This window comes from Cynoglossus semilaevis, chromosome 12 (genome assembly GCF_000523025.1).
Source record: "Cynoglossus semilaevis isolate Cse_v1.0 chromosome 12, Cse_v1.0, whole genome shotgun sequence".
NCBI lineage: Eukaryota > Metazoa > Chordata > Actinopteri > Pleuronectiformes > Cynoglossidae > Cynoglossus > Cynoglossus semilaevis.
In genome coordinates this window covers 18200534-18226458 of record NC_024318.1, presented here as the reverse complement: position 1 = coordinate 18226458, position 25925 = coordinate 18200534, and the positions used below count along the sequence as shown (strand labels likewise).

At 38.7% G+C, this 25925-nt stretch overlaps 1 protein-coding gene and 1 long non-coding RNA gene across 6 annotated transcripts in view; one reads left to right on the top strand and one right to left on the bottom strand.

Annotated features, from left to right (window-relative positions):
- The window catches only part of nrg3a (neuregulin 3a), a 280899-nt gene that overhangs the window by 40802 nt on the left and 214172 nt on the right, over positions 1-25925 (bottom strand). For all 4 annotated transcript variants that reach the window (XM_025060603.1, XM_008322588.3, XM_025060601.1 and 1 more), the window contains one exon: positions 10374-10447. In XM_025060603.1, the coding sequence (XP_024916371.1) occupies positions 10374-10447 (74 nt within the window). The remainder of the gene's footprint in view (positions 1-10373; positions 10448-25925) is intronic.
- LOC112487804 (uncharacterized) lies at positions 17282-20890 on the top strand. 2 transcript variants are annotated; one of them, XR_003051253.1, is made up of 3 exons: positions 17282-17449; positions 17552-17638; positions 17809-20890. It is a non-coding gene; the product is annotated as an uncharacterized LOC112487804 (long non-coding RNA). The 2 variants fall into 2 exon arrangements; XR_003051252.1 differs by having other exon boundaries at positions 17804-20890.

Genomic DNA, 25925 nt, shown 5'->3' with positions numbered 1-25925 from the left:
CTGCTCTGATGTCAACTCTTATTCTAAACCAATTCTGCACCATCTTCACACAGTCCTCTGTTCAATCACTGAATTCTCCGGACATGATTCCTCTCTAGGTCAGGGGACTCAAACATACGGCCCGTGGGTCAAAATCGGCCTGCTAGGGGGTTCAATACTGGCCGCTTGATGCATTTTGAAAGTAAAAGAAAATGCACAAACACTTCATGTTGGTGATGTTTTTTCAAATGATATTTCTTATATAGCTGGTGATGTTTTTTCAAATGATATTTCAATTCTAATAAAAAGATATCAATGTTTTCTTATATAGCTGTACTTCTTTGCATGAAAACAAAGGGGAAAACATGGATTTATTGTTATTTATAGGTAATTATGTTATAAATGTACTGGTCTGGCCCACTTGACATCCAATCAGGCTGCATGTGGCCACCGAACCCAAATGAGTTTGATGTCCCTGCTATAGGTCCACTAGCTTCTTTCAACCGACCGTCGTGTGGTCGTGTCATGTTGTTCTGCAACAAGAACCCATCCACAGCTCTCCATATTTATTCCTCAGGTTGTCCTTTCACCTACATCCTCGTCTTTATGGTATAGTTACTTCTGTACATCATCCTCTACTCTACCTGGGGGGTACTATACAGTCAAAGAGACAAATATGTATATATTTTTTCTAGCATTCTCGATAAAAAAAATTACAATAAGTTATTATTTACCATTCCTAGTGGAGGACAGTGGTTCTCAATGATTTTCTGTCATGACCCTCTAGGGGACAGACATTTTTTTTCATGGCCCCATGAATTGAAATAATATTGAGAGCATGATAATATGCATTTATTCATCTCTACAAACCAGTTGCTGGCACCAGCATTCTGCATACAATCACCTCATTATCAAAATACATCAATAACATAAACTGAGATAACATATGCAACACCTAAGAACAATCTCCAAGTTCAGTTTATTTACTTAATGCTTAAACATTTGGTTTCCTTTCACACACCCCTTACCTCACTATGTCTCTCCTGGGGGACGCGCCCCACTATCTGACAAGTTCTACTGTAGGAACATTTTCATGTAAAGCGATTTCAGACACTCCTGTTGTTAATCTTAACATTTTCAACCACCTCAGCACCAGAATCTGTTGATGCTGCATTAACATGGTGTTGGAATGACCAGAAAAATGACTTTTCAACTGGGGGAAAATCTCATGGCTCGCCTGATGTGTTTCTTTAGCTCCTTGTCATCCATAAAAAACTGTAAACAATCATCAACCTGTGATTTATATGCTCCGGGCATTAAATGTAGGCTACATGCTTCTTATAAAGGTATTACTTTTATTAGTAGTTACAATTGTATGTTTAGTGCACCTAACCTCTGGGAGTCAAAACAGATCTATTGTCGAGATATAATAATGACAATGAGATATTCTGTAGTGATTATCAGTTTGTTGCCTGTGTGTTGCACAAAACATCTTGCTCTCTAACACTGATCACAGTGGGGATTGATATGGTAGTGGACCATGATGGTCGTGACCATGACTGTGGCCATGTTTGTCATCAAAGCAAAGCCACAACCATCCGTCTTTCTGAATTTCTCTTGAGTCTATCAAAAGACACTTTCCTTGAAGACTGCGACGGATCATCCATCTTTCTTTCAAAGGGATTTCTTCTATCTGCAAATCTATCTATCTATCTATCTATCTATTCATCTATCTATCTATCTATCCATCTATCTATCCATCTATCCATCCATCTATCTATCTATTCATCTATCTATCTATCTATCTATCTATCCATCCATCTATCCATCTATCTATCTATCTATTCATATTTGAATATATATATATAGAATATACTCTCTCTCTATATAGAATATATGAGAAATATATCACAAAAAATAAAAGACAACTAAATCAAACCCAAAGTAAGACAGGTTTTTTAAAATAATTGACCATTGCACACAAAGTGTTGGTGAATCAAAAGCCTCTAAGAGTAAAGTGCCCAGTGCTCTGTGGAACAGATTAGTGTGTAACTACAGCTGTTAACGATTGTTGGAGTGGAGTTCAAGAGTCTGATGCCCTGGGGGTAGAAGCTGTCTGTCAGATTTTTACTTCTGGACTTAGTGTCTTTCTGAAGGCGAAAGTGTAGAGCGGCTTATTGTCTACAGTGATGTGTGCGCTCTCCGAGGTGTAAATGTTCTGAAGTGATGGTAAGAGTACTCCGTAGTTACATTGTGCGGTTCTTATTAGGGATGGCTCAATAGCATACTTTTACATGTCTAATACCGATAACGCAACTTGGAGTGTCTGCTGATACTTAGTCCCATATCCTTCTTTTCTTCTCCAGCATGCGATTGCTGAGGCGATAGCATCCCTGTTTACGGCATGTCGCGCAAAGTTAAGTTGAGCATTTGGGCTTAGATATGAGATCAGACAGGCTTTGTTTTTTTTTTTTAAATTTTTGATCATTATCGGACTAGCCATACCTAGTTCTTACGACCAGTTCTGAACAATGTAGTTCATTTACCACACTGTAATGTCGCTAATGACAATTACCTCTGTAGAAGTTACTTTTTGGATTTTGGATGACATACCGAACTTTGTACATTATACAAACACAGATTTTCAGCATGGCATTGAAAAGATTTAGAAAGGGATTGGGCTTTTATGGTATATAACGGTGAGACAAAGTTTGGACGAAATTCTACTGTAGTTTGTGAAAGAGATTCCAATAGAAATACAGACAGAGGTGGTTTGGTTTAGGTGGAGTTCTGGAGTCTGCTGGTCTCTTTGGAATCCCTAGCCCTGGAGTGGACTATGAGAATGACATCCATGACATCATCACTGGAGCATTTCTGTCTTGTTCAAAGTAGATGTTATCATCCTGTATCTCAACTAGGTTGAGTGCAGTACCTCAAAAATTATTTAACCAGGTCACAAGGTTTTTATTTGGAATGGGCATGACGGTGACGGACTTGGAGGGAACATAAGCGCAGGCAAGGGACAGGGCTGAAGATGTTCATGAACACATCTCCTAGCTCGGATGATCAACACCTTCCAAGATGTGTTCTCGTCCTGCTGCCTTCCTTGGACTCATCCTCCTCAGACTGAGACAGAAATAGACGTGTCCTCCTCTGCTGCCACAGAGTGGGGCATGTCCAGCCCAGGTTTTGCCAGAGTTCTGGAGTTAGAGCTTGGGGGTGTCTCTGAACAGCGTGGGACTTGTTCTTGCGTGATGTTGCTGTAAATATACCCTTCACTGCTGGACGACATCATCCGAACAGAAGTCCCCCAGCTTCAGTCGGAATCTGTGGGTATCTGCCACCCTCCTACTCAGCATCACCTGTAGTCCAAGTAGTGGATCAAGCTCTAAGCATGAACCATACTTCTTTGCTGATCAAGGGCTCTTCTTTTAGGATAAGTCGTGCAGCAAGTGGTTGGAATAATACTCTCAGTCCAAATGCTGATGTAACTAGTTACGACTCTGGAATATTAAAAACCACAGCGATGTCCCGTCACACTCCAGTTTGAAACAGATATGATTCACCTGTGTACAGTTCTAGCCACTAGGGGACGCCTGGTCATCTAAAATAGTGGAGCTCAGCTTTTGCTCTGTAAACACTGAACAGAAACACTGAGCAGAAATTCTCTCGGTGCAAAATGCTCTGCATTACCATCAGAAATTCACTGTCCACTGATCATTGTGTTCTCCAGCCACCTGCACTTCTCCACACCATCTGTTATTCACATACACTCCCACATTACCATCTCTCTTCTGATCCCTGGGACTGTATTCACTGTTATCCTGCTTCTGCCCCCACACCCTTTTGTTGCACAGGGAGCAGATGTTTGCTAGGAGCAAGCTGGGAAGCGACAGTCAGTCTGAGCCTTTTTGTCCAGGTAGCCCAAGACTTTACTTTAAGTAAAACTTGCCAGCAAATCCCAGATCAAGTGTGATCTTATTTACTAGAACTAGAACTAGAAGCACATACAAATCTGTCTTTTCATTTGACGCCTGCAAATACATTAGTGATGGGAGATACCGAGATATTTGGAAATTATATACCGATACAATCCGATACCAATTACTTTTTGGCAATTTGTTTTGATACCGATACTGATATCGAAAGTTTATGTGTTTTTGTATATAACAAATACTGGCCATTTAACAACATTACTATGCATTTTTCATAATATATGAGTCATAACAAGACAATGTCTGGCGGTTTGGCCCAGAATCAATGTCTCTGTCATTGGTGTGGAACCCCAGGGTTCACCTTCTGGGCAAGATCGAATCCCGGTTAGGGCGGTTGGTACCTTCTACCGACTTGATCACATGAAGACACTGCTCCTAGTGCTACTAGTCAGTGGTCACATGACATGAATGGATCAGTTTAATTTTACGTTAAGCGGGGAGGGTGGGGGGGGGGGGGGGGGGGGGTTGCAGCACAAAAGCCTGTTTATAGTAAGTTACCCTGAAATTGATTAAAGTGACACATGCACTGTTTTCATTCACTCTCGTTCACACTGGTATGAGTACAGCACGGAAGTTCCATCAGTACTTATAATAATAATAATAATTATATCTATTATTATTATTATTCACTGAAAGCATTCAGTTGCTGGCTTTTGTGTGCATGAATGATTTTACATCACGCATATACAAATATGGGACAAATAAAGAATGATAACGTTTTACTTCAAGGTGGGAGGGTTGCACTCTCCTGCCTCATTCTGATTTGTCATCAATGATCTATAACTGGTGGATACGCATGTCAAAACCACCAATTTCCAAGACAATCAGAACTACTTTGACTAATATCATATTCTTCATCTTCATTGTTCCCCGGCTGACAAGACGGACCAATAAGTTATGCCCACAAAACCCAAAAAGGATATAAATAGCATATTGTGAAAAATATGATCGCATTAATGATTTAATCTGAAGCTGTTCCCATGCACCTATTAAGAAAGACAGGGAGATTGATATGATGTTCAAGATGAATTACTACAATCAATGTGCATTTCTTCTTTTTCTTTCTCTCAGTAATTGTCACAATTACCAATTGAAAAAAGCAGTTGTGTAATTTTAGTCATTTTGTTTTGTCAGTGATATATATTTATATACAGATGGGGCACGAAAAAAACTTGGGAACCAACATGCTACATGCGCAACAGAAGGGCACTAAACTACAGTATATGTATGTTTAACCTTTTGATTATTTTCACCACCTGCGTCTCACAGAAATAGCTGCCATTATGACGCTGTTAAGTCAGAGGTTCCCGAAACGGGGGCGAGCGCCATAAGAGACTGGCAAAAAACAGATTGGTTGAAGGCGGTGTGGAATGAATATCTAATAATATTGTTAATTCTCTCTCTCAGCTTTTGCTGTTGCCCGCTGAGCCCCCCCCACCTCTCCCCACACAAAATTTCGCTCCTATGCTGGCATAAAATGGACAAGTTTAAGATGCGTGAAAACAAAACATGAGGCTTTTCAGTGAGGGGTTCTTATGAACCATTGGAGGGTGTTCTTATCTCCTGTTTGAACCCTTGTGTTGCCCTTTGGGTCTAGATCAGGCATGGGCAAACTAAGGCCCAGGGGCCGGGTGCGGCCTGTTCAGCTTTGTAATCCGGCCCGCCAAACTTGTCCAAATTTGATAATTGGTTTGTATTGGGATTATACTTCTGTTGTTTCCCTGCAATGCTCACATTTTCCCTATAGATGGCGTAGAGAAGGCTAAAAGCATTTTAGCATTTTAGCTTTTACATGTCATTTATCTCAGTTCACACAACCGCTCCATCTATCTGCTCATGCGGGGTGTGTACAAAAACTATGGATAACGGGAGGGTTAATGTGGCAAGCTGAGTATGAACTCAGTGAAGGTCAGAAAGTAAGCACACAAAAAAAAATGACTGCAAAAAGTTTTGGTTTGCAGCTGACAGGAGAGGGGTGTCTATGACAAACTATAGCGTCTTATTCTGCTGTGCACTTCGAAACGCTGAAAAAGGCGGCTGTAAATAGTGCTATATTCAGCCCTGAAAAAGAAACCCCTAATTAGTACAGTATGTATTGCTGCAGCTTCGGAAACTTTTTTTTTCCCCACAGTGATGTGCAGCCTATGAAATGTAACAACAGAAATAAGATTTTTTTTTTTTTGTGGTAAAATTGAATTTTAAGGTAGAAACATGAGAAGAAAAAAATCACACATTTCTGGATAATCAAGTTACTATTGACAACTTGTCAGGCTGTGGTGGACTCAGTTTATCATACAGAAGGCAACACCACAAATCTAACAAGTTGATAATGACGAAACCTTCTTTGGATGTTGTTGCTAACGTTTGGTGACTTTTCATTTTGTCCTTTGTTTCTTTTTCTCGTAAATGGCACTTTTCTTGGGGACATTGACAATTTGACCATGATTCCACTAAACAAGAAAACGTGCTGCGTGTGAACTACCGTGCTTCAAGCTGCCAAAACTGATGTGATACTGTCCCTGTTTACAGCATGTCAGGCAAAGTTAAGTTGAGCATTTGGGCGTAGGTATTGGATCAGATGGGCTATGTTGTTTTTTCTATGTTCAATCCTGAAATTTTGACCAATATCAAGCCGATCAATGCTGATTTCTATCTATCTATCTATCTATCTATCTATCCATCTATCCATCTATCCATCTATCTATCATCTACCTATCTACCCATCTATCTATCTATCTATCCCTCTATCTATCATCTATCCATCTATCTATCCATCTATCTATCTATCCATCTATCCATCTATCCATCTATCTATCCATCTATCCATCTATCCATCTATCTATCCATCTATCTATCTATCCATCTATCCATCTATCCATCTATCTATCATCTCCCTATCTACCCATCTATCTATCTATCTATCCATCTATCCATCTATCCATCTATCTATCCATCTATCTATCTACCCATCCATCTATCTATCTATCTATCCATCTATCTATCTATCTATCCATCTATCCATCTATCTATCATCTATCCATCTATCCATCTATCTATCATCTATCCATCTATCCATCTATCTATCATCTCCCTATCTACCCATCTATCTATCTATCTATCTATCTATCGATCCATCTATCTACCCATCTATCTATCTATCTATCTATCTACCCATCTATCTATCTATCTATCTATCTATCTATCTACCCATCTATCTCCCTATCTATCTATCTATTCATCCATCCATCCATCCATCCATAGAGATACCATAGTATCTCTATCGATAATTTGGGATGCTTTAAACAATTCCATCAAGAACACTATAACCACATAATACGTAAAATATAATACATATAACATAAGTTACATCAAAAAGATTAAAATACATTATTTACTTTTGCCTTTTGTGAAAACAGAATATGAAACCATATTTTGAAATACCTGTTTGCTTTCTGCAAATGGGGGTTAAGTCGACACAGTGATTTAAAATGACCTCTGCTGTATCATGCTGAGCAACCTCTTTTTATTATCGTCTCCCCTTCTTGCTACCAAAGCCTATGAGATTTAGTATTTCCATGCCTGTCAAGTAAATATGGATATTGTTATTGTTTTTTTTTGTGTGTGTGTTTAATTTCAAGAGCATAGATTTATTTCTATTTCCTTTCCACGGTATCTTTTGCCCTTCCACTGAACCTTTTTATACGCTGCACCATTCAAGCCTCCATCCTTCTGAGTGTTAGAGATTGAGTTAGACAGGAAAGTGTTTTACATTTTAAGAGGGGATCAGGTATAATGCCTGCAGTAGATGCCTACCCAGGAACTCAAGAAAAATGTCAAAAACAGGTAGAGATAGAACATGGTGTTGGAGGGAACGCTGATATCTGGTCTAAGACGTGAACCCGAAAATGATGGTTTAAATAAGCTTATTGTTGGCAGGTCATACAGACTGGACCAAATCATTGGAAGATGACAAAATAACCCTAAAAAAAACCAAAAAACAATCGACCCTATAAAAAAGTAAAAAATATGGATGTCAGACAATATTGACCAACCGATATTAACATAATTTATGTAATATTGGTTAGAATTGTTATCAGCGTTTGACTCCGATAATGAAAACCCGATAACGCAATGCCTGGGTTGCACTCAGATGATGTGACCAAAAAAATAGTTTTGAAGTGAAAGTGAATTATCGTCATCAGAACACAGCATACACAACGAAATGTGACCTCTGCCTTTAACCCAAACGGCTACATACATTAGTAACTGTTCTGTTCTTCAATCTGAGATGTTTGTCAATATAGGCATCGGTAAAACGTTAATATCGGACATCCCTAGTAATAAGAGAATTTCTATACAAGCAGAACTTTTTTCAAAATCCAAAAATGCCACAATCAGAATGATTTGGAGTTAACCATGGGGGAGATTTTGCACAACTCTCCCTTTCACTACCTTGTCCCTTTGTAATAACTTTAAAATTTCAAGGCAATTTATATGGAAATTCACCAAAGAGTGAAAGTGAAAAGAAGTCATGTGGATTAGTATAAAAAAAGAAAAAAAGACCCAGCTAGAAACCTAGGCCAAAAAACCCCTATTGAATTTATGTTTAATATTAAAGTATTGGTTTAAAAGTAAAACACCTTGTCGATATTAAAATTTTAACTATTTACCACAGGTCAATGGACTTGTTAAGTTGGCATTGCCAAAATACGATATGCTGTTATTGTCCAAACACTTTCTACGCCATCTATTGGGGAAACATGGGTATTGCAGGGAAAAGGCAGAAGTACACTGATAATATAAATTATATAATTTATATTTAATTATATAATTATATATATTATATATATTAATTATCTAATTTAGACAAGGTTGGCGGGCCGGATTAAAAAGCTGAACAGGCCACGTCCGGCCCCTGGGCCTTAGTTTGGCCATGCCTGCACTATACTTTAGTCCATCAAGATATATTTAAACAATCTCCTTTGGACTAAAACACATCAGTTATTAAGGTATGTGGAATTTCAACCCTGCAAGACTCCCCATTGATCACATTATTTATTTATTCATTTTAAAAAAATGTTTTTATAAAATCATTAAACCAGAGGGGTTTAATGAGGGCCCCTACTTAAAATTAGGAGAACTAATTGAGAACTAAAAAATGTAAATGATCTTTTAATGAAAAACCTCTCACTGAGACTAGACACTCCCTAATAAATACATTTAGACAATTAAGTAACTAGTGGTGAGGTAAATGTCAATGGTCAATGGTCTTCTCTGGGATTTTCTTCCCCAGATTATTTATTTATTTATTACCAAGAATAGGTCACCAGTCAAGGACTGCTAAGGATCAGTCATTTAAAAACAATACTCAAACGGACTCCCACACTAATAGAATGCAGATGTATTATTGCAGTGGTTCTCAAACTTTTTATACTCTGTACCACCTGAGAAAACATTGAGTCCTCTGAGTACCACCATGATGACCAACATTAGAATATAGCAGCACTGTTAGCTTCCACCACACAGGAGAGATGTTTATAAAGATGTTTATGTTTAAATGTTGTATTAATTGTGCATGATATGTTTCAGATATATTCAATTGAAAATGTAAAGGTGAAAATATGAATTTTCCTCACGTACCGCTAAAGAGCGCTCGCGTACCACTGGTGGTGAGCGTACCACAGTTTGAGAACCACTGTATTATCGAATCATTGGCTGGATTATTGGCCTGGTAGCAAAAGACCCAGTGACCGGTCCCCGTTAGCAGACTGAGGTTTGGGGACTTGTGCTCTCACCTCATTTAAATATCATTGTGAGTGTGTGCTCTCACCTCATTTAAATATCATTGCGAGTGTAACTGATTCGAAAAGCACAGTAACAGTACAATTTCTCTGCAACCCTCTTGTTGACTAGTTGCACTTTTAGAACACACCCCACGGGCACCTGAGGTAGACAATGGGGGCCACCAGGTGCAACATGTTGGTGACCCCTGCTCTGAGGTATACAGATCAGCATTAAAAACATAGGGGTAAAAAAAAAAGTGTATTTCATTTCAAATAAATTCCTAAACAAGATAAAAATGGAACACAATAAAATATGCTCCATCTGGATGCAACACCCACTGTAGTATATATTTCTATACAGGGTCCTGCAATTGTTGGCAGGATCAGTGTGTTATATGTTTGTCGGTATGGTATAAAGCTTAAGCTGCAGAGCTGAGACTCTGTAGTAGGAAATCATAGAATCACGGTCAGCACGAGCAATACCGTCTACTGCATTTTTTAAATGTCTTTTTACAAAAGCTGACATTTACTCTGAATGATAAAATATAACATCGCCACTTGCGTAAACGATGTGCCATATGTTTCCGAGGATATGGTGGTGAAAAAATGGACTTACTTGGATCAGACAGGACGGAGTCGGTCTTGGGCAGAAACTGGTCACAGCGAATTCCCTGGTAGCCTTCTCGACACCTGGGAAAATAAACATGCAGAAAATTAATGATGTGTCAGAGAGTCAGGTAGGTGTTCCAGAAAAAATAAATGTCCCTACAATGAATGTAAATGTAAGAGCTGCACATAAGCAGCCTGTTCATGTTATGAGACAAATGTAGGTAAGATCAGTCTTCGTGGGAGCCAAGGTAGTGGAAGAAAAAAACTGTAAAGCTGACAGTGAGTAATGACAGCAGCATGATATATTTTTTAAATAAACCTACAGTTGAGACCTGAAACCAAAAACCAGTGTTGCAATGGCAAAGGGGATTTTTACAGTTTTCCCCACAAAGTGACGACATATTCTTTTTTATGTAAAGAGCTTCGTAATTAAATTACCAATGTTTAAGCTATTTTTTGTATACATTAATAACTCTAATAATAAAGCTGCACAAAATGTGAATCTACGTTTGAAAATGCAGAGAATAAATGATAAAAAAAAATTGTCAAAAATAAAAAAAAAACAAAATGACAAATCTAAATTCTAATCTTATTAGGAAAAACAATTTATTATTAAAATAGTTAGTTATAATTCATTATTATTATATTAAGTATTAAAATAGGTAATTATACATACGTGTGTGTGTATGTGTGAGATTATTCACAGGTCTGTCAAAAAATAAAGTTAAAGATACAATTTAACTAAAAAAAAAAAAAATCTTGTAACACTTGCACTCTTACTCTCAAGGTTTATTAAATTATTAGAGTTGAAATCGCAAGGCAAATTAGGAAAAGAAGGCAGTCCACGCTGCGATCATTAAGTACCTAATGGAATCTAAAATGTACTTCAGAACTGTCCTGGAGTAAGGCAAAGATATGTATTTAATTAGCCCCAGCTCAATGAATATCCCCCTTTGAACATATGCACGCGCAACTGTGCCCTACAGATAGCATGGAAGCTAAACATTCAGAAAGCAGTATGAAGACTAATTGGGTGCCTGGGAGATTGTGATATCTGCAGTATCCTCAACTCTGGCTACGTAGTCACTTTTTTTTTGTCCCTTGACCTCTTCAGAAAAATGCTTGGCAACTTGCAAAAAAAAAAAAAAAAAACTAAACAAAAAAAGAAAAACACACTGGAAACATCTGTCTCAGGAACCAAATTTCTCAAAGTCAACCTCCGTTCTGTTTCCCGACTCCGTTAGCCGTCTACTTTCCCCTACACCTCTAGGATGAACTGATATTTACTCTGACAAGCTGACAGCAATTTAAATTGACTGTATGTACTGCTGTGCATATTTTTTTTTCCCCCCAAAGCTGGAGGAACATCCAGCCGCAGCGCTAACCACACGCTTCAAGCACATCTCGGAGGTAGGCTAATAATTAAGACGTGCGGAGGGGCAGCATTGGTGAAAATATAAATAGGATATGAAGTGAATTTAAAAATATACGAACCCATCAAAAATGGATTTTCTCTCCTTGAACTCTAAGGTGCTGGCTACAGTGCATGGAAATGTATCTTAACAAATCTCTTGGCAACCGTATAATTGTTTCCCCGCGCTCCAGTGCGACTGCCAGGTGCATTCAAAAGAAATCAATTTTTACAGTGTTTTCAAAGGTTTTGTAAACGCAAACAAAAATACCTTACCTAATACCTAACAGTCGCCAAAGTTACACATTTAATAAGCAAAAAGACAGTCGTGTTTTGTTTTACATGCCTGTGTTGTGCACAGGATGACATGAGCAATTTGGCAGCAAAGTCCCGTGTGACATTATTAATGGTCGGAAAAGAAACAGCAACATTTGGGCAATAAAAAGTTGAGAAGATATGAGATGGATATCTCACAATATCCTCTGCACGCTCTAATTGTAAAGTTCTTATAAATGGACTGAGCTAAAAATGACCCTGGAAATTTTCAGTGACGAATGCCTCGATTATTTTCGTCGGCTTCAGCTTTATTCACTTTGAGCGAGTTCTGCTTCATATGTTACAATCAAAATCACCATCCATAACCGTTACGCTGAAACTCAAAACTGCAGTCACAACGAATATGCTTTAGATTGACTGTTTCTGAAACAAACAAAAAGAGAGAAGATGAACAAAACGTGAAGTGAACCCAACTAGAATTTTTTTTTCTTTAGGTACTGGACAGAATTCCTTGCAAAACCCCCCCTAGGTACTGGACAGAATTCCTTGCAAAAAAAACCACTATAAAATCATTTAAAATAATTCTACTCAGTTATCGTTAGATGGTCAAACAAACTATTTCCCCCTTTCGAAATTAAAGCAGCCCAAAAGGTTTCCATCCACTGGAAAAGCCCCAAAAAAGATGCTAGTCCAAAGTTAATAGCTGGATAATGTTAGCCCAGTACTTCTCAAATAGTGGGGCGGGCCCCCGGGGGGGAGTGTGGTGAGGTGCATGGGCGGTCAGGGGGTTGGGCTTCCAATGGAAAATGGCACGCTGGACAGAAGTGTACAGCTGCAATAATGCTTGGACGATAAACAAGCCTCCAGTCACTAGGTGGCAGCAACTTATACAGTGGTTCAGAAAATACAAATTATTAGGTTCTTAATATATCAGTATTTCAATTGGGGGGAGGGGGGGGGGGGGCGTGGAACGTTTTCTTCCCCCTAGGGGGGGGGGCATGACAGAAATTAACTGAGAACGACTGGATTAGCATAACGTTAGCAAAGACTAACCCTAGAGAACAGCACAAGACAGGAAGGGGAGCTAATTGCTAATGCTAAAAATGACAAAACACCACATGAATAAAACAAAAACCTCATACTTCTACTTGAAATTTGTGTGGTGAAAATCTCAAACTATAGTACCAAGGTATCAGGATTAAAACCTGCCTGTTGGTTTACCCCTCACTATTTATGTATTTAATATAAAGTCTCAACTCTTTAACTTGAAAGTTGATAAATTCTTCAGGTAAACTCGTGGGTAGAGTCTGATAAAATGTCATATGTCAAGGTTATGAGCATTTCGTACAAATGCACCGCAAATTCCTCGTCAGTCTGGGTATAACCTCCTTTATACACATACCTCAGTCCCACTAGAGCGGCACTAAGGCTAAAGAAAAGAACAAGTCAGGTTGAAATGAATCAAGTGTTTTTCGGTCCTCAGTGAATGCGTTGACAGCTCTCTGCCTTGCACTCCGGTTCTGTAAATTACAGAATCTGTCCAGTCCAAAGAGAGTGGATTGTTCAAATGAAGATACATTTCTGAAACCTTGTTCTCTGCAAACTCAGTTGTTACATTGCAATAAGACAGGGAACATCCATCATTTCCACAGATTTCTCCCATAGATAGTAAAGATGTGAACCCAATTTTTTTTTTTTTTCAATTGTCAGAGAATTGAACAACCCTTTCTATGGAAGGCCAGCCACCAACAATAGCACGGTGTAGCTAACAATGTCAGCTAACTACATTAATGGTGACAAGAGAGTTGTGCATTTTCTAAGGAGAAAGCAGAGAAAATTTGGGTACCACTGAATCGGACAGATGTTGTTTTTGCTTTTCAGTTTATCTTTCACTTTCTTCAAAACCGTATTATACTGTATATATGGAAAGAAATATTCTGTTTTCCTGTTTTTTTTTTTAATAAAATGATTGAATTGAGATGAAAATAACTGAATAGAAAAGTTCTCTCTTCTGGTATTGAGTTGTTGTACGTACCCATACCCATGCCTAATGTTCACAGGTTACATGACAGGTGTTTTTCTCCAACATTTAATGAAATGTCAACAACTGTTCCCAGTCTCAACGGACTGAACTTGCCTTCAGTTAAACACAAAGGTTTTGTCAACCTTTGTGAAACAAGTAGGGAAAACAGGATCCCTGAACATGTGTTTCTGTTTCGTTTCTTTCATTTGTTCCCCAATCATTCTATATTGATTTTTTAATTATTTTTTACATGATCCCTATTATGAAATTTGCATAAAATTAGTTTGAGAATTCTATTGTTAATTATCAAATACTAAACAAAAACTAGAACGGTGGTTTTTATACGACAGAAGCTTTTTGGGGCAGCGGAAGGTTCGAAAAATTGTTTTGAGAAATTACTTCCTGTAGTGCTCTGGCCAACAAACAAGATTCACATAATTGCTGTAGATAAAGATTTTCTGAGTTAAAGGTTGAATGTGCTCCATTCAGGATATCAATTGATTTCCAGAAAAATGGCCTGTATAGACCCATAATCACAAAAGTAGCTTTTCAATACGCCCATAAGTCGCAAGAAAGGAAAGAACATCTTCTTTTCAGCTCAAATTGATCAAAGTAGATCTGGGGAGCACTTTAGCTCACTGGGGAGATTTTATTCTAAATGCACCCTCCCTTATTTTTACAGTACAACAAAAACCTTAAAAAGAAATTGTAAAAGAAAATCAAACTAACAGAAATGCAGCATTAAAAAAAGCTGACATACGGCATTCAAAATTGACTAGGGTTGCTACACATATTTGTGTCTCTGGAGTGCCTGTCTACTCCTTAAGAGACAGTTTCCACCACTAAGTAGAAATGTGTCTCAAAACGAGCTGTTTCGAGTTTGTCGCAAATTGTGTGAGCGTAGTTGTTTGAAGAAGAAAAAAAAACAAGACAAGAAAAGTCTCATTTAGATTCTCTGCTGTCAACTCCCTCATATCCACGTTTAATCTTGGATTTCCACTTTCTACCTGTTCTGCGTTCGACTCTGGCTCAAACATGTAAAAGATTTGTGTTGCCAATCACCATTTTCCGATAAAGACCCCAAAACAACTTCCGAACACGTAGAACGTGTAGAGATGCCAGCTGTGCTTCTTGATCAAGTATTTCGCCTAAGGCATGTTAGACATCAAGCAACCATATCAATTTTCATAAAATATGAATTCCTAGACATGTTACACATTGACAGATTTCACCTTATTTTTTCCCTTTAAATGTTTATAGTGTGAAGGCCTCTAACTGCAACTTAGAGAGCCCGTCTATTAATAAATAAATCATGTTTCTCCCTTAATGTTCCTTGCACTTTAGGGTTGTCTTCCTTTTCACTTGTGATGTCACACCTTCATCTCTAAGATCCATTATTTCATTTCATCAACCTACTGTTTTGATTAACCCAATTCTGTCTTTTAGTCCTGCATAAATTATTTAGAAACAACAGGTGGGAAAGTGCACTTCATAAAAATCCCTCATAAAACCAAGAGATCAGATCTGTCCTCCTGAATGGTGTTATCAAAGACGTGACTTCGTCTCCTACCTGAGACCCAAACAGTGCATGCTCATACCAGAGGTGGGACCAAGTCACAAGCAAGTCTCAAGTCTTTGCACTCAAGTCCGAATCAAGTCTCAAGTCAAAATAGGCAAAGTCCGAGTCGAATCCAAGTCAAGAATGAAAAGTGGCAAGTGAAGTCCCAAGTCCTGCCGTTTCTGTTTCGAGTCCTTTCGAGTCCACTCACTGCCACTCGTTTTTTGTTGACCATCTCGTAGTTTTTAAATCCGAACAACACGATCTTTGGTATCATTTTCTCTAACCGGTGCATTGTTCGACAGCTCTTTCTCATTGGTTGTCCCGCAATTTGATTGGCTCAATATTATCGCATCAAAACAACGCGGGTCTAATTTGATTGGATGTTGTGCCGACAGCACGTACACACACAGACGCACACACATACACAATGAGAGATACAGAGCGCTCCTTAATAACTTACTTTATAATCTTTGGGTTTTGGAGAAAGTATCGAGTCTTGTCGAGTCAAAGGGCTCGAGTCCAAGTGAAGTCACGAGTCATTGATGTTAAAGTCCAAGTCAAGTTGCAAGTCTCTTTACATTTGGTCAAGTCGAGTCTAAAGTCATCAAATTGATGACTCAAGTCTGACTCGAGTCCAAGTCATGAGACTCGAGTCCACACCTCTGGCTCATACTGTGTATAATATAGTTATCAATAATATATCTAGCAACCTGAAATAACCCCAGAGACTAATATAGAATATAACATATAATACAAACTATGATGTATTTACAGCGATGTCCGATATTAACTTTTTGCCGATATCCGATATGCCAATATTGTCCAAACACTTAGTTTCCGATTCCAATACCAACTGATTCAGATATTTGCAGCAGTTCGCGTTAAAGGCAGAGGACACATTTAATTGTGTGACAAAACTCAGAAAACATTGCGTTAACAGGTTTTCATTATCAGCAAACAAACTGATATCGAGTCTTACTTATATAACATCATTATGCTAATATCGGTATGCTAATACCCTATAATATCGGCAAACCAATATCAACGGACATTCTTAATTATTTAATATATAAAAATAAAATAAAGGTAAAAAAAATTATGGAGGGTGAAAAAATGAACGATAGGGAGATATAAAAATAAAATAAAGGTAAAAAAAGTATGGAGGATTAAAAAATTAACGATAAGGACGAAGAGGCACCTGGACAGAATTTGTCAAACTAGGAGACATAAAGGAAAAGGCTAGACTTTTGAAGGACAAAGAATCAAGTATGGGATCATGGAGATAGTACTAGAAACAGGAGGAGAGTATATCTGATCACAAGTCAAACACATCAGGTGGTATCAACAGTCGCAAGAGCTATAATAAAACAAAGGCATGGAAAATAACAATGACCAAATTCAGACTCAGTAAAACAAAGGCATGGAAAATAACAATGTCCAAATTCAGACTCAATCAATCAATCAATCAATCAATCAATGTCAGTTAAAAGGCTTTTAAATATGACTTTGATAGATACAGGTACAGACACATATATGTTTATATATATGCATGTACACAGTCGTTGCAATAAAGGTATTGATTTGTTCAAATCCCAAGATGCACCAGTGTTGTTCCGAAGCCTAAGGCTATGATAGTGACAGCCTGACTGCACCAGTGAGAGGACAGAGCTCCCAGGATTGCTCAGCTGTTAAGGGACTCTCATTCCTCCTGACCTACACCTTTTGGTGTAAATGTCATCCAGGTTTTGGAGGGTGGATTTGACGGACTTGACTACTCTTCTGCGGTCAGAAAGGTCATCGACATTTGCACAGGTATTTAAAACTCTTTCACCACCTCTGTCCCACTAATCCACAAACCAGGCAGAGCCTGCCGTTTCCTGCCAAAGTCAACAACTACTTGTTTATGTAATTTAGAGATGACCGAGAGAGGCTTTCTCAACCAAGACACCGCGGCTGCCCTCTGCTAAACTGCTTCGGTCAACAACACGTTCTTGTCTTTGTGTAAGTATTAGTTCTCTTTGTTTTCTGTGTAAATAGCCAATGGTGCTCGCTGAAAGTAAACAACTTCTTGAGTGGAAACGTTGTCGAAGCCAAAATAATTAAAAAAGAATTCATCCTGTTTATTGTTTCCGAGGCTGAACTTCTGTACTTCTCCTCCTGGCAAAGTTCAGAATGCAGTTCCAGTGCTCAAACAAGATGAGCATAGTTAAAAGGAGGACCCAGCAGTAGCAGGCATGACCAGAAGACTATGGTACAATGATGCGAGCGAGAATTCTCCCTGGCTTAAGGAGTACATTGTTACTGCTTACTGATTGACTTAAGGGCACATCTTCAACATACTACTGGATACCTTTCCAAACTGTCTCAACAGTCATCATTGATTTAGAACAAACCAGACCACAGAGCTCTAACATTAGGCTAGTCTGCTGTAATTCCGTTTCTGGCCAGCAGGGGAGCTCTAACACCAGGCTATTCGGCTGCAATTCCTATTTTTGGCCAGCCAGAGGAGCTCTAACCCCAGGCTATTCTGCTGCCATTCCTATATTTGGCCAGCTGGGGAGCCCTAATGGCAGGCTATTCTGCTGCAATTCCTTCCTGGACTGCTGGGGGAGCTCTAAAACCAGGCTATTTTTCTGTACATTGTCACTGGTTACTGCTAGACTTAAGGCACATCTTCAACATACTCCTGAATACATTACTAAACTGTCTCAACAGTCAACATTAACTCACAAGTGTAATACATCTTATCACTCACCAGGCCATGCTTGTCATGGAAGATACATAATATGCCTAAACATTGACAGCAAAATAAGTCACTCATGCTAATAACACTTGAGAATATAAATAAATAAATGAATGTACACAGAGAAAAGTAGTAGGTCCTCGACAAGTTCCGGTGCGATTTAACTTGAGATTTCGGAAGCGTCAGTCTTACGTTGGAGAAAGCAAATGTAGCATATCCAACGTATGGCGTACAACCTGTGAATGTAAACATATACTGCTGCTTGCCAACAAGTTTGTTTTGAGCGCTTGTATCATTTACAAAGTGTATTTACAGTTTTTATGTTCTTGTCATGTTTCTCATCTAGGATACTGGCACATTTAACATGTTTCTAATTATTATGATGCTGATTAAAAATCTTGGAAGTGAAAAGAAAAAGAAAAAAAAAACACTAAAAAAGTCAGTCCAGCTGCCAAAAGGAATTGCTTTTGTACTTGAATGGTAAATGGAGCGGTTGACCTCAGCTTTCCCAGTGAATCAAGACCCAACGACTACAACAATTACACTTCACTACTTATGCACCTGCATGCATCTGTCCATTATAAACTGCACATCTTTGGGAAAAGCTGCAGTAAATTAAGTGTTAAAACTAGCCCAGAAGCAGTCTTCCGTTTTACCACGTAATTTATTTTTGGTATTTGTTACCATTAAAATGCCACATCCAACGTCTGCTGTTCCAACCCTATACGCTTAAGACTGGATTATTTGAGACTCTAATTTTGGTTAAAAAACACCCCTTTGAAACAAAGATGTAAACCAACACCTTGCATTCTGATCGTGTTATTAATTATATTTTAATTATAGGTGATTTTTTTTTTTAATTAAATTATTTGAGTGTGTAATCAGGCTGCTAAACTAAAACTGAGGCTGTAACGTTGTCCAATGATTTCAACTTTTTTATTTCATGATTAACTATCAGTGCTAATATACTGTATAGAAATCGTTGCTGGACATTAAATAGGCTTTTTTTAAAAAATAATTCTAATTAATTTCAGTTCTAATGTGACGCTCGGGTCTTATTGTGCTCTGTTACTAGAGTGAATACTGCTTACAGCTGCGATGGAGAGTAAAGTTTCGGGGGGACTGTGCTGGGATAAATGCGATGGCCGGAGCTGGCCATGATGACTTTGGCACTGTCACGCCAAGGTCTTCAGTCTAACTCTGCTGTAATGAGCCTGTCACCACAGTGTGAGCCATAAGAGATAGGCTGGCCCCTATCAACCTGGTCCACAGCGCCACAGTCAAGGATGAGTAGTTCTCTCTCTCTCTCTCTCTCTATGTGTGTGTGTGTATAAGTGTATTTAAAATGGAATTATTTATAGCCCGATTTTGTATTCTCAGGAATCCTGGTTCCATCTGTGGTGTTTGAAGGCCGACTGAAATACTATAATCCTACTGTCTACCGAGCCTCAGTTTAAGTCAACTCTTATCCCTCACCTAGAATAAGCACATTTCAAACGATGCCAAACAATTGCTTGAATCTCCTTAAATTATTATTTGAAGGCCACGCACAAACAGTGCGAGATTTTTTTCTTCCCATTTTGTATTTCAATTTAAATCATTGTATATGTATCAATCGAAAAAGTATTCAATCAATGTAATGTTATAAATAGCTAAATATTGAAATTCTAACCACATTTCATGTTTGAATGTACACTCTGTGTTGTCACGTTGAGGTCTTCCAGCTTTTCCAGCTCCTCTGCACCCACCCACACTTTGCACAGCTATATTTACTTGTCGTTGCACTTCTCTGTTGGTTTTACTGACTTTGTTAGGAACGAGTGTTTACTCTTATAAAGAAGGAAATAAAAACTTTAAAGTAAAAATGCAATAAAATTGTATACAAGTATTCTTTTCAAAAGCTTTGTTATAAAACAAAGAAGAGTGGCAGTGCTTCTATAATTTTCTTTTGACCAGCTGGGGGAGCTCTAACATTAGGCTATTCTGCTGAAATTCCCATTTTTGGCCAGCTGGGCAGTGCTAACGAAAGGGTATTCTGATGCAATTCCTACTTTTGGCCAGGTGGGGAGCGCTAACACTAGGGTATTCTGCTGCAATTCCTACTTTTGGCCAGCTAGGGGCGCTAACATCAAGCTATTCGGCTGCAATTCCTTTTTTTAGTCAACTTGAGGAGCTTTAAGGCTAGGCTAATCGGCTACCATTCCATTCAAGACAGCTGGAAGAACTTTTAAACCAGGCTGTTTTGCTGTGATTCCTTTTTTTTAGTCAACTACAGGAGCTCTAAGGCCAGGCTATTCGGTTAGCATTACTTTTCAGACAGTTGGAGGAGCTCTAACACCAGGCTAATCTGCTGCAATTAATTTTCTTGACCAGCTGGGGGAGCTTTGACACCCAATTTCTACATGAAGTTATGTGAGTTCAGTACCCGTGGCTTTTGCCTTATTCTAAAACAGTCAGAAACCTAGCAAGGATTTGATTGTCAGTCAGGTGAGGTTGAGTAGGCACAGGACCCTGGCTCCATTAGAGAAAAACACAATAAAAGGGAATTAAGGCTAGGCTAATCGGCTACCATTCCATTCAAGACAGCTGGAAGAACTTTTAAACCAGGCTGTTTTGCTGAGATTCCTTTTTTTTAGTCAACTAGAGGAGCTCTAAGGCCAGGCTATTCGGTTAGCATTACTTTTCAGACATTTGGAGGAGCTCTAAAACCAGGCTATTCTGCTGCAATTAATTTTTAAAAGTCCAAAAAGTACTTTATATGAATATTTCAAAAATCACAAAACCATGAGTGAGGGGTCAAAATTGTATTTTATGTAAATATTTCAAAAATCAGCAAAAAGTCCCCGAAATGAAATGCCTTAAAATGCAAGATTATGTCCTAAAACATGCTGCCAAGTGAATATTTTGTGTTTAGAAGTCCAAAAAGTATTTTATATGAATATTTCAAAAATCACCCAAAACCATGAGTCAGGGGTCAAAAGGGTATTTTATGTAAATATTTCAAAAATCAGCAAAAAGTCCCCGAAATGCACTAAAATGCAAGACTATGTCCTAAAACATGCTGCCAAGTGAATATTTTGTGTTTAAAAGTTTTTTCAGCAGAAACCATTCAGGCTTTATACTTTGTGTGACTCAATAAAGCTCTGTGTTTTCATATTGCCAGACTCGTGTGCCTTTTTATTTTTAGACTTGGTCATTTTTGGATAAGAGAAATTTCTAGACAGCAGCCTTCGGTTAGAACTTTCAGCCATCAGCTGAGCCATGAGCACCAGAGCCACAGACAAGGCTGCCATGTGAGCAGCGACTGATCCAGGCTGAGAGTGCCAGACCTGCTTAAAGAAACATCCACATCAGAACAAAAATGAAAAAGACTCAAACATACTGTAGATCACACAGATCAACTCTTATTTATGCAGTGGATTGCTGCAATCACACCTACTGTACTGTGTGGAATCCATATATTTTTATGTCTACGACAGATAAAGTAACGACATAAGCAGAGTGCACCTGCTATACAGCATGGTTTATTGTTCACAACAGCAATATGTCACTGCTCCTAGAAAGACAAGTGGACACACACTTGGGCTTAGGGTGAAATAGCTGCAGGGATCCAACTATTGGACATTTTAACACACCAATGAGCTCTGTACATTACTAACAGTCGACTCCCTTTCTATGCACAGTGGAACCTTGAGATACGACCCATCTTAGGACTCATCACCACTATGAAGAATAATGCACAAAATAGAGAGAAAACCACACTGATAACGCTACGTTCAGAAGAGATGCTTATGGAAGTCGAGTGAGGCGGCATGTGCTGCTCCAGGTGCTCGGCCATCTAGTGTCGCCGTCTGTAAGTGTGGCTGTATCTCACTCGGCCATCTAGTGTCGCCGTCTGTAAGCGTGGCTGTATCTCACATCTTTACTCGTGTCTCGAAGCAAAAATTTACTCAAAGGCTTGCTCGGAACTCTGTGTGTGTTCAATAACTTTTTCCACTTTGCCCATGCTTGCCATGGTCATTCCTCAGCAACAGTGCATCAGCAATGCCTGAGGTGGAAGCAATAAAGCAATAAAGCACAGCTTTAAGGAACATACCATACAATGATAACTGAAACCCATTTAAGAAATTCCTGAACCCCCAAATGTAGCTAACCCATACATGTTCTCAGTCATTGTTTAGGGTGCAGGGCGCAGGGACTGCTGGGTTCTGCACCATTGGGCAGCAACAAGTCTGCTCCGAAAACTTCTCCAAACCCATCTTAGAGCACCAGGAGGTGACATTGAGCACATTTTAGCTGTCATTGTATTCCAATTCGATGTTAACAGTGATAATTATTGGACGTAATCACTGGTGCAGGCCCATTCGAATACTGATGGGATTCTGTATGGAGTTTTCTCCTCGTATGTGAATGGGTTTTTTTTTTGGCATGAAAAAGGATGAAGGTCAGCTGGAGCAAGACTGCACACATCTGATAAACCTGCAAATAGTAAAGATAGTGAAGGTGGATGAGTTTAAATATCCGGCATCAACTATTTAGGCACGTGGCCAATGGACAATGGACAAAAGAGATGAAGAAAAGGGTGGAGATAGGGTGGTCCGGATGAAGACGAGTGACGAGTGTTGAAAAGGAAGGTCTATAAGACAATAGTGAGATCTGCCATGATGTGAGGTTTAGAGCAGGCACGGGCAAACTCCGGCAACTAAGTTGCATCATTTATTTATATTATCATTGTACTTCTGCCTTTTTCCTGTAATACCCACGTTTCCCCAATAGATGGCAGAGAAAATGATAAAAGCATTTTAGTCTTTATGCATGACTTTTACATGTAATTTATCTTAGTTCGCACAAACGCTCCATCTCTGTGCTCCTGACCCGGCCTGCCTGTTTTTTTTGTTTTTTTTTGACAATTGTGGCCCGCAAGTCAACAAGTTTGCCCACGCCTGGTTTAGAGACTATTTTGCTGGGAGTGACCACGATGGACAGGATTAGAAATGAGCAGATAAGAAGGATAGTGTAGCTTAGAGATAAAGAGATCCAGTTGAGATGGTTTGGACATAAGAAAATTGGTTTATTGGATAAATAGAAAATGTTCAAGATAAAGTGGAGAGGAGATTTATGGATGTAGTAAAAGAGGACACGGACATTGTTGTTGTCAAATAAGAGGATAGGGTGAGATGGTGATCCTTGAAGGGGAGCCGAAAGAAGAATTCAAATAATTCAGTCTGATTCAATCGTTGTTCTAGAAAATATTTACATAACATGGTGAGAAAGTCAACTTAACAGTTGAACGTTTGCTTTATTACATGGTTTTGTTTACTCCTGCATTATTTTTGTTTGTTTTGTGTTTACAGTGCAATAGCAACCCCATGGTTTGATGCAGTCAGACACAAGATAAATACTTATACACTCAGAGTGTATACTGAGGTTTTTTATGTGCAAAAATGTCATGTCAGGCAATGCAAATATTGTGGGGTAAGCAACAATCTCTGTGTGTTTTTGTGTGGGTGTGTGAGCTTGTTCAATTGTGTGTGTTTCCCTTCTGTCACTAAAGCTGCCGCCATGGTAATGTTGATTTATTCCATCAGTGTTTGATGCAAGTCTCTGGATCCTCTGATGCAATATTTTTTGGTGAGTTTTTAACTGTTTTAATTTAAATCTGTTTTTTTTTTTTAATAGTTTATTATTGGTAACATGGCAGATGTGGCTAGCGCACTTTCTTTACAGCAACATAACTGCTTTGGTGATGTCGAATTTACACGTTCCCCCATGAGTGCTTGGGTTTGATCTTGGCAGTCTGCATATTTTACACAGAACTGGAAGCATGGGGAAATAAGTTGATAGTTAGTTAATTAGGTTTAGTAGTTAGTGGCAGGTGTTCCTTTATTTTGCCCCTCAGCAGGGCTGACAGCGTGTAATATGTACGTAGGAAAAGTAAAATCAGCATGCATCCTTGAGCCATACACGTGAATACTCAGGGTAGCCATTAAAAGTAAAAACTAAAATGTATCCCATCTATTATCATATCTTTACACATCGGAAAAGCTGCTGATTTTCTTTTCTTTTTTTTCAACTTGTCATTGTGACAGCGAAATGTGACCTCTGTATTTTGCCCATCACTATAAGGAGCAGGGGGAAGCTCAATCACCCAGGGAGCACTGTGTGGGGACAGTGCCATACTCTAAAGGGGTAATTTTGCAGCTTGTGGATTGGAACCTGAAACCTTCTGGACCCAAGTTCGCTTCCTTAACCGCCAAGCCACCACTGCCCCACCCAATTAATAACAAGGTTATCTAGTTTCAAATCGTCATTCATTAATTTGAATCACTTTTTTTAATTCACTATTTTATCTAATCTACTTATCATGAGTTTAAATATCCGGCATCAACTATTTAGGCACGTGGCCAATGGACAATGGACAAAAGAGATGAAGAAAAGGGTGGAGATAGGGTGGTCCGGATGAAGACGAGTGACGAGTGTTGAAAAGGAAGGTCTATAAGACAATAGTGAGATCTGCCATGATGTGAGGTTTAGAGCAGGCACGGGCAAACTCCGGCAACTAAGTTGCATCATTTATTTATATTATCATTGTACTTCTGCCTTTTTCCTGTAATACCCACGTTTCCCCAATAGATGGCAGAGAAAATGATAAAAGCATTTTAGTCTTTATGCATGACTTTTACATGTAATTTATCTTAGTTCGCACAAACGCTCCATCTCTGTGCTCCTGACCCGGCCTGCCTGTTTTTTTTGTTTTTTTTTGACAATTGTGGCCCGCAAGTCAACAAGTTTGCCCACGCCTGGTTTAGAGACTATTTTGCTGGGAGTGACCACGATGGACAGGATTAGAAATGAGCAGATAAGAAGGATAGTGTAGCTTAGAGATAAAGAGATCCAGTTGAGATGGTTTGGACATAAGAAAATTGGTTTATTGGATAAATAGAAAATGTTCAAGATAAAGTGGAGAGGAGATTTATGGATTTAGTAAAAGAGGACACGGACATTGTTGTTGTCAAATAAGAGGATAGGGTGAGATGGTGATCCTTGAAGGGGAGCCGAAAGAAGAATTAGGTTTCAAATAATTCAGTCTGATTCAATTGTCGTTCCAGAAAATATTTACATAACATGGTGAGAAAGTCAACTTAACAGTTGAACGTTTGCTTTATTACATGGTTTTGTTTACTCCTGCATTATTTTTGTTTGTTTTGTGTTTACAGTGCAATAGCAACCCCATGGTTTGATGCAGTCAGACACAAGATAAATACTTATACACTCAGAGTGTATACTGAGGTTTTTTATGTGCAAAAATGTCATGTCAGGCAATGCAAATATTGTGGGGTAAGCAACAATCTCTGTGTGTTTTTGTGTGGGTGTGTGAGCTTGTTCAATTGTGTGTGTTTCCCTTCTGTCACTAAAGCTGCCGCCATGGTAATGTTGATTTATTCCATCAGTGTTTGATGCAAGTCTCTGGATCCTCTGATGCAATATTTTTTGGTGAGTTTTTAACTGTTTTAATTTAAATCTGTTTTTTTTTTTTAATAGTTT